Source organism: Vombatus ursinus, unplaced genomic scaffold (assembly GCF_900497805.2).
Source record: "Vombatus ursinus unplaced genomic scaffold, bare-nosed wombat genome assembly UNPS02014768.1, whole genome shotgun sequence".
NCBI classification, from domain to species: domain Eukaryota; kingdom Metazoa; phylum Chordata; class Mammalia; order Diprotodontia; family Vombatidae; genus Vombatus; species Vombatus ursinus.
In genome coordinates, this window is record NW_020954546.1 from 3,812,451 (window position 1) to 3,828,685 (window position 16,235).

At 41.4% G+C, this 16,235-nt stretch overlaps 1 protein-coding gene across 1 annotated transcript in view; it reads left to right on the forward strand.

Moving 5' to 3' along the window:
- Positions 1-10,909: 10,909 nt before the first annotated feature.
- LOC114043302 (cornulin-like) overlaps positions 10,910-16,235 on the forward strand; it is a 6,541-nt gene continuing 1,215 nt past the window's right edge. Inside the window, exons 1-3 of the mRNA XM_027862380.1 lie at positions 10,910-10,952; positions 13,463-13,613; positions 15,691-16,228. Coding sequence (XP_027718181.1) covers positions 13,476-13,613; positions 15,691-16,228 — 676 coding nt within the window. The 5' untranslated portion in view covers positions 10,910-10,952; positions 13,463-13,475. The remainder of the gene's footprint in view (positions 10,953-13,462; positions 13,614-15,690; positions 16,229-16,235) is intronic.

The following is a 16,235-nucleotide window of genomic DNA, read 5'->3' on the forward strand; positions in this document are numbered from 1 at the left end:
TAAACCACCTCAAGCTTTTTAACTTTCATGTAGGAGATCCGTATCACAAATAATACTAGACATTGCTCAAGTTGATTTTGGAATGCATCATCTATTTTTCCCTTGGCATCAGCAGATTTTTTTGTTTTCCTTGGTTGATATCAAAATTAGTTTGTTTCCCCTGAACACTCTCTGGTGAGGTGGGAGGAGATGGAATTTGCCATATTGGACAAAGGAGGGAAGAGGAAGCCTGAGATTAAATATCTACCTCAGGTAAATCTGGCTACATACAAATAACTTGGAGTTCACTGCACAGTTGTGTCTTAAAAAAATGTGTAAATCAAATCCTACTTTTTCACAATTGGTTAGCTACATATTCAGGTTTCTATGATTCTCTTACAAATATAGCACATTCTAGGTGAACTAGATTACTTGGAATTCTCCCAACACACTCTTGGCTTTCTTGCTGCTAAACTTTGATTCAAACTATTCTGTGCTTTCCATCCCTCAATCTCCACTTATTCATAACATCTGAAGATTTAGCTTAGGTCATCTGGCCAAGTAAGGACTGTATTTCATAGCCTCAAGGCCACTCCTTGTATAATGGCCTTGGCCTTCACCTTCACATACACATTGGGTTCTTCTGCTCTTTAGACTCTTATCGTCATCTCTGTCTTTAATGGTTGCTGAATGTCTGGGAGATATATGAACTCTAAGGGTGATGAAACCTGGAGACAGAAACAGAGGCAAAGAGATGCTTGAGTAAAATTTTCACACCAACGACAAACAGGTTGCACCAGCAAGTTCATGGTGTTAAATCAACATGAGAGAGTCGATAGGTTCCAGCTCCCAGGCTAGAGGAGCATTTCTCTTGGAGGTTAGTACCTCCAAATTGGACAGAGGTCAGTATATATATACTATCCCAGAATTCCTCTTCAGCATCAGTCACTAAGATGGTCTTCTCCATTCTCCTAATTAGGCCTTGAAATGATATGAATGGATACTGAGGAGTGGCACTTTCTGGAGGGCAGAAATCTTACCTAAACTTTGTATCTCCCCTAATAGTTTAGTGCTATGGACACAAGAGGTGCTTAGTAAATGTTTCATGAATAAATTGAATTGGAGTAGAATCTATACAGATGCAAGCTATTGGACCTGGAAGTCCTAAGTGAGGAGGGAATTATGACTTAAATGAAATTTATTATTCCCCCTCCAGCTTTGTATCTTGTATCTTGGCACTGACAGCTATCAATCAATAAACATTTATTAAGCACCTACTATGTGCCAGGCACTGTGCTGAGTGCTGAGGATACAAAAAGATGCAAAAGACAATCCCTTCCCCTCAAGAAGCTTGAATGGGGGAAACAACATGCAAACAAATATATACAAAGCAAGCTTTATATAAGATAAATAGGAAATAATTAACAGAGGGAAGGCACTAGAATTAAGGAGGGGTTGGGAAAGGCTTTCTGTAGAAGATAGGATTTTAGTTGGGACTGAAAGGAAATTGGAGAAGTCAGTTTGCAGAGTTAAGGAGGGAGAGCATTGTCTCAGCTACCACAGAGAGAATCAGACTACCTTTCTAACTTACACCTGATGAGGTGTCTCAAGAATTTTAATGGAGTTGCTAACAAGCTAAACTCTCCCCAGGATGGGATATAAAATAATAGTGGCATGATGCCGTCTATCAGGCCAAGGATTAAGCTCCAATGGCTTAATTAACAATTACTAAGTAGTAGTAAGGTTGTGTCAAATGCTCTGTCATCTTTGCCTGCTTAATCCCTCGTGGCATTTCCGGGGCTAAAGTCAGGCTTCCAGAATTTCTCCACCAGAGCCCTAGTGGTCAATAGGTCAATAAACATTTACTAAACACCTACTATGTGACTCAGGGCCATCACTAGTTGTCCTGATCTATAGATGGCCATCTCCTAGATGGCTCTGGAGGAGAAAATGAAACTGGGGACTTTGCACAGTCCTCCCTCACTTAAATCCAATTCATGTGCAAGTCATGGCATTGTCTCCCTGATGTCTTGGTCGTCTTTGAGAATGAAGGACAAACAACAAATTATGTGCCAGGCACTGTGCTAATTGCTCCAGATACAAATATAAAAAAAGATGGCCCCCATGCTCTCAAGGAGCTTTCAATCTAATGATGTAATAATGGTTATTAGAGCACGGGAAAAGAAGCCCTGCTGGGGAGGATGAGGAGAGGAGGGGACAGCCCTAGACTTTGTGCTGCTCTCTTGCCCTCCAAAGACAGAAAAAGGAGTGACACATTGGTGCCTCTTAAATATTTGGCTATCCACACACAGCTATTGGCAGCCCCGAATCCTTATCTTCCGGCAAGGTTCAGCTCACGTACAGCCTTCTCAGCGAAGCTATTTCTGATCTCTCCAGTCACTAGTTCTTTCTCCCTCCTCAAGCTACATTGCATTACTACTTTTGTATGCTTGTTGTATTTTTTTCAACAGCATGTAAACTTTTTGATGGCAAGGAACTGTTTCACTTTTATCCCGATGTCTCTAAGGCTTCTATCTAGTGGCAGCCACGCTGTTGTGGAAGAGTTCTAGATTTGAAGTCAAGGAGGTGTGGGTTCAAATTCTGCTTCTGATACTTATCAGGTATGTGACCCTAGGCAAATAACTCCTGTTGTTTCAGGTAACTTCCCAGGAGTGGTATAGTAAAAAGAGTGTGGTAGTCAGAGAACATGGGTTCAAATTCCACCATTGGTGGTTATTACTTTGACCTCAGCTTCCTGACCCACAAAATGAGAGCTGGATTAAATCTCCTTTAGGCCAGATTCCTGACTAGGCCTAGATATAAGATTCTCTGATCATCTGGTCAATTGCCATTGAGTGGAAGTATTTCCCCTCACTGAAAAAATCCTTATTGTTCAGCTATTTCAGTCATGTCTGACTCTCTGTGACCTCATATGGGGTTTTCTTGGCAGAGACACTGGAGTGGTTTGCCATTTCCTTCTCCAGATCATTTTACAGATGAGGAAACTGGGGCAAACAGGGTTAAGTGACTTGCCCAGGGTCACACAGCTAGTAAATGGCTGAGGCCAGATTTGAACTCATGAAGATGAGTCTTCCTCACTCTAGCCATGACACTCTATCCACTGTGCCACCTAGCTGCCCCTAATATTTCCTGTACTCCTACTGTCTGGATACTTCACACATGGTAGGTGCTTTATAAATGTTTGCTGAATTGAGCCAAATACTTCTGAACTGCAATGTAGGAACTCAGTAAAGGTATGAGGTTGATATTAATAAGGAAATTCGCATCATTTTTACCATTCCTAAACCAAATCTTTGCCAGTTTACTGGGTTATTTCCATGCCTTTGCAGGTGTGAAAATTTTCTGAGCTGAGCTCTGATATTTTCCTGGTCTACTTGTATGGGAGGGGAGACTGTGAGCAACTCTTCCTGAGCGGAGTCAGTTAGTCATTTCACCTATGCCAAGATCCTTGCCCTCACCTTGATACTCTGCCCCACCCTGGGCACCTGAGGTGGTGGCACCATCTCGGGGAGCCAGCTGCTCTGAGGGCTGAATTCTTGGCTATTCTCATGAGGCCAGTGTAAAAAGGCTGGGCCAGCTGGAGTCACGAGGGTGTCCAACTGGCTTGACACCTTGGACAAGAAAGCAATGAGAGCTCAGCGGGAGCTGAGAAGAGAGCTGTCAGAGACAGCGGGCCTGTCAAGCTGAGTCCAAGGCGCCTGTCCTCCACTGATAACTCTCGGCAGTTTCTCCTCTGCCTCCAAGCTGTGTTCCTGAGCACCTTTTCTTAAGACATAGATGGCAAATCCTGAGACTCCAAAGGGGTTGAAATTTGCAAGGTCCCTTGTTTATCAGATTACAACTAATAGATTTTCCCCAACCTCTTTTTTGGAATGATGGAAAGAACGCTGGATTTAAAATCAGGGGACCTTGGTTTTAGTCCCAGCTCTGTCACTTTTTAGCTGTGCAGACTCAGCAAGTCTCTTCTGAGTCTCAGCTTCTTCATTTGTAAAATGAAGGATTTCGACTGGATGATCACTGAGACTCCTTCTGGCTCCAAATCCATGATCTCATGAATTCTCTGGTTTCATTTTTCTGGCTTCAGTTTTTATGTCTTTGTATCTCTATGTCCCTAATGCAGTGCTTGGAACGCAGTACGCATTTAATAAATATTTTAGATTGATTGATTGGCTTGGTCCTGGAAACAAACTCAGATTGGAACCAAAAGAGGTTATCTATACATTTGGACACTCAGAATGCATGCCGTCTTAGGGTGGGGGGAGGGGCAAGATGGGGAGAAAATTTAGAACTCAAAATCTTGTGGAAGTGAATGTTGAAAACTGAAAATAAATAAATTATATATTTGGACCCTCTTCATCCTCTCATGGACTCAGAGAATTTCCAGTGGCTCATTACATAGTCTTTCCTGTCTTTCCTACATCCTTTGGAAAGGCAGAATAAGGGAACAGGCATTTATATGGCACTCACTACATGCTAGGCACTGTGCTAAGCATTTATTTTAAAATGTATGCATTTATTTTTCACATTCTTTTTTTTAATTGGAGTTCTCAATTCTCTCCCTCTCTCCTATCCCTTCTTTATCCATTGACAAGGCAAGCAATATATCAATTATATATGGAAAAGCATGCAAAACATTTTTCCCTATTAGACATGTTGCAAAAAAACTAATAAAAAACAAGAAACATAATGAAAGTTTAAAAAAAAGTCTGCTTCAATCTGCGCTGAGGGTTCATCAGTTCTCTCTCTGGAGGTGGATAGCATTTTTCATCATGGCTCCTTTGGAATTGTCTTGGATCATTGATCAGAGCACCTTGTCTTTCATATTTTATCATTGTTACAATATTGCTATTAATGTGTACTTCTGGTTCTGCTTACGTCACTCTGCACCAGTTGCATATGAGTCTTCCCAGATTTTTCTGAAACCATTCCCCTCATCATTTCTCAAAACACAAGAGTACTTCATCACAATCAAATGCCACAACCTACTCAGTCATTCCACACTTTATGAGCGACCCCTCTTTCTAATTCTTGGCCATCACAAAAAGAGCTGCTATACATATGTTTGTATAGATGGGTCTTTTCCCCCTTTTCTTTGATCTCTTTAGGATACAGACCTAATAGGGGTATTGCTGGGTCAAAGGGTATGTACAATTTTATAGCCTTTTGGGCATAATTCCAAATTGTTCTTTAGAATGGTTGGGCCAGTTCACAACACCAACAGTGCATTAGTGTCCTTATTTTTCCATATCCCTTCCAGCTTTCATCATTTTTTCATTTTCCTTTTCTGTCATATATTAACCAATCTGATGGGTATGGGTATGACCTCTACCAGATACCTAATAAGTGACCATTCAGTAGCTATTGAAATACCACCTCCCTCCCTTGTCCCCTCAGGGAGAGAGAGCCAACCCACTGCCCCCCAAAGAGTCCCATACTACTTTTGGACAGTGAAGAGATGCCAAGGGAATTGACTTCAAAGATGCTAAGCTGTTCCCTCAGGTTCACTTGGTATCCCAAATGGAAGGAGGTAACTTATTTAGAACAATGATTACGAGGTCCCAGAGAGGACGGATTGTCATCATTCATTGTGTGTATACATTGTACCCCTTATGGATTTATCAGTTGTTATTTTGTATCATAGCTCATTGTGAGCATGCCATATTTTTCTACCAGTGTGTAAGTTCCCAAAGGTAGGGATGAGTGGCTTCTCTAAATTTTGTATTTCCTCCAGTGCTTAACACAGAGCTCCCTCACAGTAGGTACTTGGTAAATATTTGTGGAATCAAACTGAATTGGTAGCATAAAGAGAGGGAGGTGATGGGACTGCCATCTGAGACATGGTCTGCAAGGAACTCAGATGGGTCAATGAAGAGTAGCAGTGGGCATGCCCCTAGAAGAAGGTGCTTAGGAGAGCAGACCTAATCTTTCTTTTTCATTAGTGCTACTACTGCCACCACTACTTTCAATGGTCAATGGATGCCGCTGGAGGAAAGGACTTCTCCTTCTTTGTCTAGCAATGTCACTCAAATTCCAGTGGCTACAGTTCAAAGAAATTGCCCTCCATGTGATTATCTCTGGTTATGCTCATGTATCACCATATCAGAATGACAGAGGAAGCTGTAGTGTGGAGAAGGAACACTACATTAGGTAGGGTCATAAGACCTGGATTTGAGTCTCACTTCACCTCCTCACTGTCTGACCACGGGCAATTCACATACTCTCTAGTTTCCTCATCTGTGTCTGTAAAATGGGGTTAATCCTTCCTTTGCCTGAGGTAGGGAGAGGAAATCTTATCTCCATTTGTAGATACAGGTGAGGAAATGAAAGTACAGAAAATCACATAATATGTAAACAGGGCTTTGGAAACTGCAAAATGCAGCAAAATGCATGGTATCATTTGTTATTCAAAAATAATTACGCGGAAAGAGAATCTGTCCTCTTGGAACTTCATCTCAGATAGACACAAAGACTCATGTGTCGATGACAAAATGATAACAGGAAATCAATAAAAGAGAAAGTATTTAGAACACATACACAGGAGACCTGGTTTCAGACCCCAACTGTGACACATCCTAGCTATGTGAGCCTTGGCTAGTCATATGACCACTCTTGGCTTTAGGTGGCTTGAGTCTCCTCATTTCTCAAATGACAGGGGGTGAGCCAAATGAATTTTAAGGTTTCTTCCAGTTCTAAATTCTATCATACTAATTAAGTGACCTTGGGCTAGTCATTTTGAGACTCAACTTTCTGTTCTATAAGATGGGAATAGTAACTGTTCACTCAGAATATAATACTTGAGCAAGTAAATTACTTGAGAGCAAGGACCTCTATATTTTAGCTGCAAATAATGGGGAACAATTGGCGTTTATTGAGTGGGGATCATATGATCAGATCTTTGTTTTAGGAAGATCACATTGACAGTTAAGTGAAGGCTAGACTGGCATGGGAAGAGACTTGAGGCGGGGAGCCCAATGAACAGATTATTGCAATAGTCCAGGCATGAGGTGATGAGGGCCCACACCAGGGAAGTTTTAGTGTCAAAGGAGAGAAGGGGGATGTATGTGAGAGATGCTATGAAAACAAGACTTATCAACTGATTGGATATGCTTATTGAATGATTGAAAGTTTACAAACTGTACACTCTCTCTCTCTCTCAATATGTGTGTGTGTATGTATATGTATATATGTAAACACAGACACATATATACACAGATACATATGTACACACATACATATATATATATATATATATACACACATACACATTACATATACCTATGTGGCTGTGTTTATATATGTATATGTAGTGTGTATATGTACATAGGCTCTTTATAAATGGGAAATACTCCTACCTTTCCTGCCTTCTCATACTTTACTTCCCTCTGTTCGTTGTCCAAGATACCAGACTACCAGCTGTTCCTTGACAAGGTCACTCCATCTTCCTTCTCCATCCCTTCTCATTGACTTTCCATCGTACTCTGTCTCCTCTTCTCTGCCTGTTGAAATCCCTGGAGTTTTCCCCAGTCCCCCCCCACCCAGTCACCAAGGTTACCTTCCTTCTATGCTGTATCTGTCATGTACATAGGAACTTATTTCTATGTAGTCACCCCCCTGTTAGACTGTATGTTCCTTGAAGGCAGAGACACTGTTCTTGCCTTTCTTTGTATTCCCAGGGCTTAGTACAAGAGCCTGGCACATATTAGGTACTTATTCATATAGAGATCTATATATAGATATGGATATGTATATACATACATATCCATCTATGTAGTAATTTTATATGTGTGTATGTGATTAGCTACCGGTAGGTATAAATAAAAACAAATTACATAATTTTTCTTATTTAATTCTCACCAGACCTTTGTGAGGTAAATATATATATATATATATGTGTGTGTGTCTATGTATCTATTTAATTGTTATTGGGTTTTTTTATTTATACTTGTGATTCTTAAGACCCCTAGTTTCTTTTAAGGTTCAGATAAATCTTCTACATGAAGTCTTTCCTTATCCCCTCCCAGCCAGGTACTAAGGTACTACTGCCTCCCCTCACCCCAAATCAACTTACGGCAACTAGGTGCCGTAATGAATAGAGCACTAGGTCTGGAATCAGGAGGACCTGAAATCAAATTTGGCCTCAAACTCTTACTAGCTCTGTGACTCCAGGCACAACCTGTGCCTGCCTCAGTTTCCTCATCTATAAAATGGACATAATAATAGCACCTACCTTGCAGGGCTGTCAAAAGGATCAAATGTGATAGAATACGTAAAGCACTTTGCAAACCTTTAAGTGCCATATAAATGCTAGCTATTATTATTCATATTCCATACCTGTGCTGAGTAGATAGTCTCTATTCCATAAGTCCTATCAATTACAGAGCGATTGCCTATCTACATTCCTAATTGAAAATCAATATACCAGGACAATCGCAGCTCAATTTTATTAAAAACTCTTAAAGAATCATATCAATCAGTTTGTATTTTCTCCTCTTTCTTCCATGTGTACATGTCATTTGTTACCTTCAATTAGGCTACAAACACCAAGAGCAAAGCCACTTCTTAGAGGTATTCTTTCTTTCTTTCTCTCTTTTTCTTTCTTTCTTTCTTTCTTTCTTTCTTTCTTTCTTTCTTTCTTTCTTCATCCCTCACAATGCCATGAATAGTACTTGACTCATAGCAAGCATCTGGTAAATACTTTGTTTTTAATACAATTGCATATAGGTCAGGTAGTGACCCTGTTAGTGGTACCAGCCTGGCATAGAGACTAGAGTTCTGGGCAAAAGGTTAAAGAAAAACTTGAATTCCTTTGCTGCCCCTTAACTAGCTGTGTGACCCTGGGCAAGTCATTGGTCCTCTCTGAACCTCAAGCATACATTTTCCAAGTTATAGACAAGTTGCAATCTACATTGAGGCAGAGAGTTTCCACAATGGTAGTTCTTGAAGTGGATAAAATCATAGATTCTCTGTTTACTTACAGGAACTCATGAGTTTGGGATGATTTGGGGAGCAAGGATGAATGTGTTTCTGTGACATGTCTAAATTCACCACAAGGATTGAATGCTAGATTCCTAGATACTGGGATGGTTGAACCAACATGACTTATGTAAGAATTCCCTCTAAAACACTTGCTATCATAACCTAAGAACAGACCTTAGGATTTCTGTTTTATTTTCTTAGTCTCTCCATGGCCTTTCCATACCTGTAGGCCTCTATTTGCCCAAGGGTGCAGTTAACGGTGGTAAATCCTCTGATGTATTGGTTATTGTGACCTATGATTAGAAAATGTCACCTTGGGAGACCATACACTTACTATTGCTTTTGCCTTGTTGATTGCCCTTCTAGGGAATTGCCTTTAGCATCAATAATGTTCTTTTTTGAATATGGAGGCAATCCTTTGTCCTTTCAGCATGGATGTGATTTTTATAAACACCTTTGTGTGAGTAGGGATGGTTCCGTGCTGTCTTTGTACCCCCGGAGCCTAGAAGAGTACCTGGTGCATAGTAGGCACATAGTAAATACTTGTTGAGATGAAGTCATTCAGAGCCAAATCTAGAAGAAGGGTCACCAAGATGTGGAGGAAAGGTTACTGGACCAGGAGTCAGGAAATCTGTTCTAGTCTCAGCTTTGTTACTGTCCATCTGCATAAGCTTGGGCACACGATTGTGTCTCAGTTTTCTCTTAGTAACGTGAGAGAGTTAGATTAATTTACCTGTAGCTCCTTTCCAACTTTAAAAATCTATAAATAAAAAAAGTGGAGGGTTGGTTAACAAGCTAGATAACTGAATGGGGATTCAGGAAGCTTAAAATATTCATCCAAATCTAATGAGATCCAACTTGATTGACAGAAATGTAAAGTCTTACACTTGGGTTCAAAAACTCAGCTCCATGAGTATAACATGGGGAAGTGTGTCTAGACAGCAGTCTGTTTTCCTTAGAATTTTAGTCAGGTGTGTACTGGGGCCAGATCATATTGGCTCTGTGAGAGTCGATTGTTAAATTTTCAGCATGAGCACTTGCAGCTCAGAAATTGGCAAATGTTACAGATCGGGACTTAATGGAATATTCTGTTAATTGTCTAGACGTGTTTTTCTAAGAGCTGGTTGTTAAACATTTACCAGAATACCACTGGTTTTTAATGAACTGTGGTTCCCTTTAGGATGTTGACATGCCAAAGAGAGGCCCGAGGAAGACAACTAAAGGATGAAAGGCCTGAAATTCATGCCATGTAAGGATTGGTTGAAGGAGCTGATGATGTTTAGCATAGAGAGGAGAAGGGGTGTTGTTGTATGCTAGCTGTATTCAATCACTTGAAGGGCTGTGACATCAGAAAGGGAACGACAGATCTATTCTGCTTGGCCTCAGAGGATCCAACTAAGAGCAGTGGGTAAAAGCTGTTGAAAAACAGGTTTCAGCTTGATGCCAGAAAAACAAACAAAACAGCTTCCGGCAGTGGCAAATCCAAAGGAAGGATTCTTAAAATGTTTTGAGAAATGACATCTTTAATTTCAAATAAATTTCTAGTAACCACTTAGAAGATGATAATTTTGGGGATGTTTAGAAGAATCTCTCATTCCTTTCTCATTACATCATGTACTGAGGAATCTTAACCCCAGTCTGACCTTGGTGTGGTCTGAGCCACGACGAATCCAGCTTGGCTTTCTCAGAAGCAGGTTCCTCATCCCTACAGAGAAGAGGGGGAACTAGAAGAGAACCCCCAACCTGGCAGGCCAGACTTGCTAATAGAGCCTCCCATCCACTAATGACCAGGATGATCCAAGGTGGAAGGTGGGGCTGGGCTTGGCCTGAGATGAATCAGGCTATCCTATAGGGCGGGTGTCTCCTGCCTAAGACACAGGCACAATTAAAACCCCTATAAAAGTTCCTCATCTCACTTCAACCAAGACTCCACACACTGCTTTCCAGCCAATTGCCTCATCCCATCTGTGTGTTAGGTAAGTCTTCTCTTGAGGAACCTACTCTCACTACAAATGTCAGCACATTGTGCTTGTAAAACCAGGGCTGTCATTTGCAGAAATGGACCCGTAGGCCAATGCTGGCTTCAAGGCGGTATGTTTTGCCTTTGATTAGGCTGAGGATGAGGTGGGATGAGGAAGTATATAGGAATGATGCTCCTGAAGCAATCTGGCTTACTCTGCCTTTCCTGGGGCTTTGAGTTCAGAGGGTAACACTGATTACTTAGGGAGGTTGATAACTTATCCGGAGACCATTTGAGCCACATTGTCAGAATTGGCCCAGCTAAATCTCTTTTTCTTATTGGTCCCCTGAAATCTTTAGAATCTGCCAGAACTTCAGATATCCATGGATTTTTAGAACTGCATGTGACCTTAGAGGTCACCAAGGCCAAACCTTCTTGCCACACCATTTTACACATAAAGAATCTATGAATTGAGGTCACTTTATGAGGGAGCTACCATCCTCTCAAGCTATGGCAGGGAGTGGCAGCCCTCCCAGGAAGAATGGGGCTCAAATAGCTGTTGGGAAATGAGTTTGGGAATTTATTCCAAGGGGTTTGAGCTTTTAGCATATAATGAATCTTCTAAAGATGCAGGGTTTTTTTTGATGATTTTCCTGTCAGTCAATCTTTATAAGCCTATGTTAAGATTGTAAAGAGACTCAAGCTAAGAAGGTGAATGCTTGTCCCCACCAGAACAAACAACCTGATTTGTTCACTGTTTCTACTAAAAAGAAAATGTCCAAGAATAGCTTTGGTGTTAGGGGAGACCTAGGAGTTTCTGTTTAATTTAGCAGGCAGGTTTCCTAAATGAGCTTTCTAGCATGTTTCTTTTTCTCCCTTTCCTTCCTTACCTCTCTCTCTCCTTCCCTCCTTCTCTCTCTGTCTCTGTCTTTCTATTTCTCTCCTCTCTCCCTCTCTCTTTCTATCTCTCTCTCTCCCCCTCCCTCTCTCTCCTTCCCTCTTTCTTTCTCTTTGTCTCTTTCTTTTCTCTCCTCTTTCTCTTTCTCTGTCTCCTTTGTCTTTCTATTTCTGTCTCTCACACATACAGAGAGAGAGAGAGAGAGAGAACTTCCAACTTCTCCTGCAGCTTCAATCTGTAATCCTATGATTCCATTTTTCATCTTTCTATCTCACTGATCCACTTTCTCTACCATCAAAATTTCTTGCTTTCTTTTTTATCCTCTCACTTTAGCTTTTCCTTAAGGCCTTCCCCTTTAAGCCCCAAGACTCCAACCTTATGTCTTCCAATTGCTCTAGGATAGTAGCTGTTACCTAGTCATTACCCCAATCCTATTTCTTCCTGTCTTAATAAAACCCAAGTTCAATTCCATAAAGTGTTCTTCGCCTCTCTCCTGGCTGCACATACCACAATCTCTCTCCTCACCTAGCTATACCTTTCTTCCCAGACTCCTGGCTATTGATATAGCCTTCACCTTCCCAACCTAAGTCCCTTTCATCATAGGTTATCAGGACACTAGAGAGATGTCAGAGTTAGATCTCTGAGTTTGTTGAACCAAAACTGCACTTCTGCAAAATTCCAACGAAGGTGTTTGAAGGTCTTTGATCATATGCTTGTTTGTGAATGAATTGGGGGTGGCTTTTGCTGCCTCTGGGATATTGCTGCCATCTAATGCATGGCTATAGAGATTCCTAGGCACTGTATTATGGGAAGAAAGCCAGTAAGATCCCTCCTAGGGAACTCCTTCTCTGAAGCATTCCCCTGGATGCACCATATCCTGAACTTTTTTTTTTGCCTTTGGATTTAAGAAACCTTGCATTCATATTTTATATATAAGGGAAGTATTCATTGAATCAGATTTGGAAGAGACCTCAGAGTTAGTTCATCTAGTCATCATCACCATCAAATGGCCATGAAGCCTCCACTTGAAGATGTCTATTAATGTAGAACCCATTGACTACCAAAGCAACCCATTCTATTTGTTATTGTACAGTAGTTCAGTTGTGTCCAACTTTTCATGACCCTGTGAACCATACTGTCCATGGGATTTTCTTACAAAGACACTGGAGTGGTTTGCCATTTCTTTCTCCAGTGGATTAAGATAAACAGAAGTCAAATGATTTGCCCAGGGTCACACAGCTAGTAAAATGAGGCCAGAGTTGAATTCAGGAAGATGAGTCTTCCCGACTCTGGCCCAGTGCTCTATCCACTGAACCAGACATCTCTAATCACTAAGAAGTTTCTTCTTACATTGTTCTGGAATCTGTTTCTTCCCCACTTCAACTCATTGTAATTTCACATCTACAAGTTAGAATGACTATCTGCCTACTACAGTTAGAATAGGGATTGTTTCATTCTTTGCATCTGTATCTCAAACACCTAACATAGTAGGTCAGGACCCATAGAGTACATTTAATAAATGCTTGTTGGTTGATTAATACAACAGAGAAGAATTAAGAGCAAAAGTTCTGCCTGAGATTGCTGGTCAGTCATTTAATTGGGGATTGTGGGATGTTGTCTTTCCTTAGCCTGAACTTGAAGATGCCTCAGTTGCTGGGAAACATCGATGGGATCATCCAGGCCTTCAGCCGCTATGCCAGGACTGAGGGTGATTGTACCACACTGACCCGTGGGGAGCTCAAAAAGCTCCTGGAGCAGGAGCTCACAGATGTCATTGTGGTAAGAAATGATGAGCCAGGTGGGAAAGGAGCACTGTTGGACAAGGGACTCGTATATACTTTGAGACTTGCTTTGCTCCAGGGATTTATGAAGGGAGCAGCTGAATTAACTGTAGCCACACAAGCAAAAGAGGAAAAAGGATGAAGAAGAGGAAGGGGAGGAGGGGAGGAACCCGGGGGTGGGGAAATACTTTCCATTTTAGTCTCCACCATCCCAATTTTATCTTTCTCCCAATTCTGGTGCCAAGTAAAAGAAATATGAATTACAGCAGACTCATAGCACATTATGGATATGGTGGGGGGCCTGGAAATCTATTTTCTCATGGTTTTTAAAATATTAGATTCATTCAAAAATTGCACATTTACATCTATGATGTGAATAGGAAAATGTCTTCCATTTTCAAACCAAATCACAAAAGGCCTAGTGAGCTGCACTTAGTGGGCTAGCCATGAAGTGCTTAGCACAGTGCCCTCTATATAGAAGGTGCTCTCAAAATATCTGTTTAATGATTGAATTCTGAGGCTCAGCACAGAACCTGGCACAGAGTAGGCATTTCATAAATGTTGATTGATTGATTGGTGACATGGAGGTAACTCTAGGTTCTCAAAGTCTGTTCTAGTGGAGGCATGAGTCCTTGCAAGATGTGTCCTCCAATCCCTTTCCTCCACCCCCAAGCTAGAGAAGCTCCAAGTATAGGACAACAATGGCAATTTTGTGACTATTGTTCAAGTTTTCTTTAGCTAAGGTCAGCAGGGCTCCAGATAAGATTGGCTCCAACACCTGCCTGGCAAGTGGAAGAGGGTTGTTGGTGGAGGAAGTTTTCAACCAATGAAATCACTGATAATTGTTCTGATACCTGGTCAGTGGGAAACCAGAATTTGAAGGCTAGCAGGTGAGCCATTTCCTGTTAGAACTGCACCAGGCTGAGCAAGGGAAGGCTCCTGGGGAAAATCTCTTACTGTCAAAGCCATACCAAAGGCTCCAGCATGATTTTTCCCCTTAGTTTTCCTTTTGCTTTTGACCTAGAATTAACTCCATAAAAGAAATGCCTTGTGCTGAGATTGTTTGGAGTTTAAACTCAGCAGTGATCTTGTTTTATGGTTAGCATTCTACAATCTGCCTGTTCTACTTGGCACCCACCTTGTATCAGGAAAGACATCTGTGGACTGTGAAGGACAGGCACCCCTCCCAAGTGGCCATGCTTCCATTTTCTTTTTAATTGGGTGTTTCCATTTATGGCTCTGACCTTACAGAAGGTGCTTTCAGTTAACCCAGAAAGAAATGATATATTCAAAAAACTGAAAGAATCATAATCAGTCAGTTGTACCAATATATTCCTTGTTATTGAGGTTTAGGGGTCAAAAAAGATAGCACCAAGGCTGGATTTAAAGTGGAATTTGTTGAATCATTTTCAGTCTAACTGTAAACTGGGGGTTTTCTTGGCAAAGATACTGGAATAGTTTACCACATTATTCTCCAGCTCATTTTATAAATGAGGCACCTTGGCAAATAGGTTAAGTGATTTGCCCAGGGTCTCACAGCTACTAAGTGTCTGAGGCTGGACTTGAACTCATGGAGATGAGTCTTACTGACTTTAAGCCCAGTGCTGTATCGGCTGCACCACCTAGCTGCCCAAAGTCAGAGGACCTTGGTTCAAATTCCAGCTTAGTTATTTCTACCAGTGTAATGTGAAATGAGTCACCAATGAGACCTATTTCCTCATTTGTAAAATGAGGGAGCTGGTCTAGTACAACAGTTCTCAATCTTTTTGCATATCAGGGTCCCCTTTGGTACAGTCTGGTGAAACCTATGGACCTCTTCTCAGAATCATGTTTTAAAATACACAAAATAAAATATAGAAGAGTAAAAGGAAATCAATTATATTGAAATACAGTTTTTAATATGCTAAAAAAAAAAGCAACTTCATCCACTCCAGGTAAGGAACCCCTGGTCTAGATGTTATCTTATAGCTCTAAATCTATACCTTGTGAATAAAGATGAGGGGCAGAGTGGACCCTAAGTCACATCCTCACTAGGAGGGCCATGGAGGCTTGATATAGATTGATCTTCTTTTCAGAAACCTCATGATCCTGCTACAGTGGACCAAGTCTTTCGCCTACTGGATGAAGATTCCAAAGGGACCGTGGATTTTAAGGAGTTCCTTGTGTTAGTGTTTAAAGTGGCACAAGCTTGCTACAAGACACTGAATGAGAGTCCTGAAGGAGCTTGTGGAAGTCAAGAGCCAGGAAGTCAGCATCCGGGAAGCACCCAGGGGATGAGAGGTGATCCGAGCAGTCACACTGGAACAGGAAGAGTTGAGAGAGAACAAAACCATAATAGGCATGGAGGAGAAGAGCAGACATTCTCAGAACAAAATAGCAACAACCTGACCACAGGGACTCAGACTCAGGGACAAGACTTCACTTCTACTCAAGTGTGTGACCAGGATAGGCAGCCTGAAACTGAGAGACACGAGAGAGGGAGCCAACAGACTGGAGACAAAACTGATGGGCAGAGACAGACTCAGACAGGCACCACTCAGACCAGAGAGGAAGGCAGAACCCATCAGGCAGGGGAGACCATTACTGGAGGTCAGTCTCAGATTCACACTGGAACCACTCA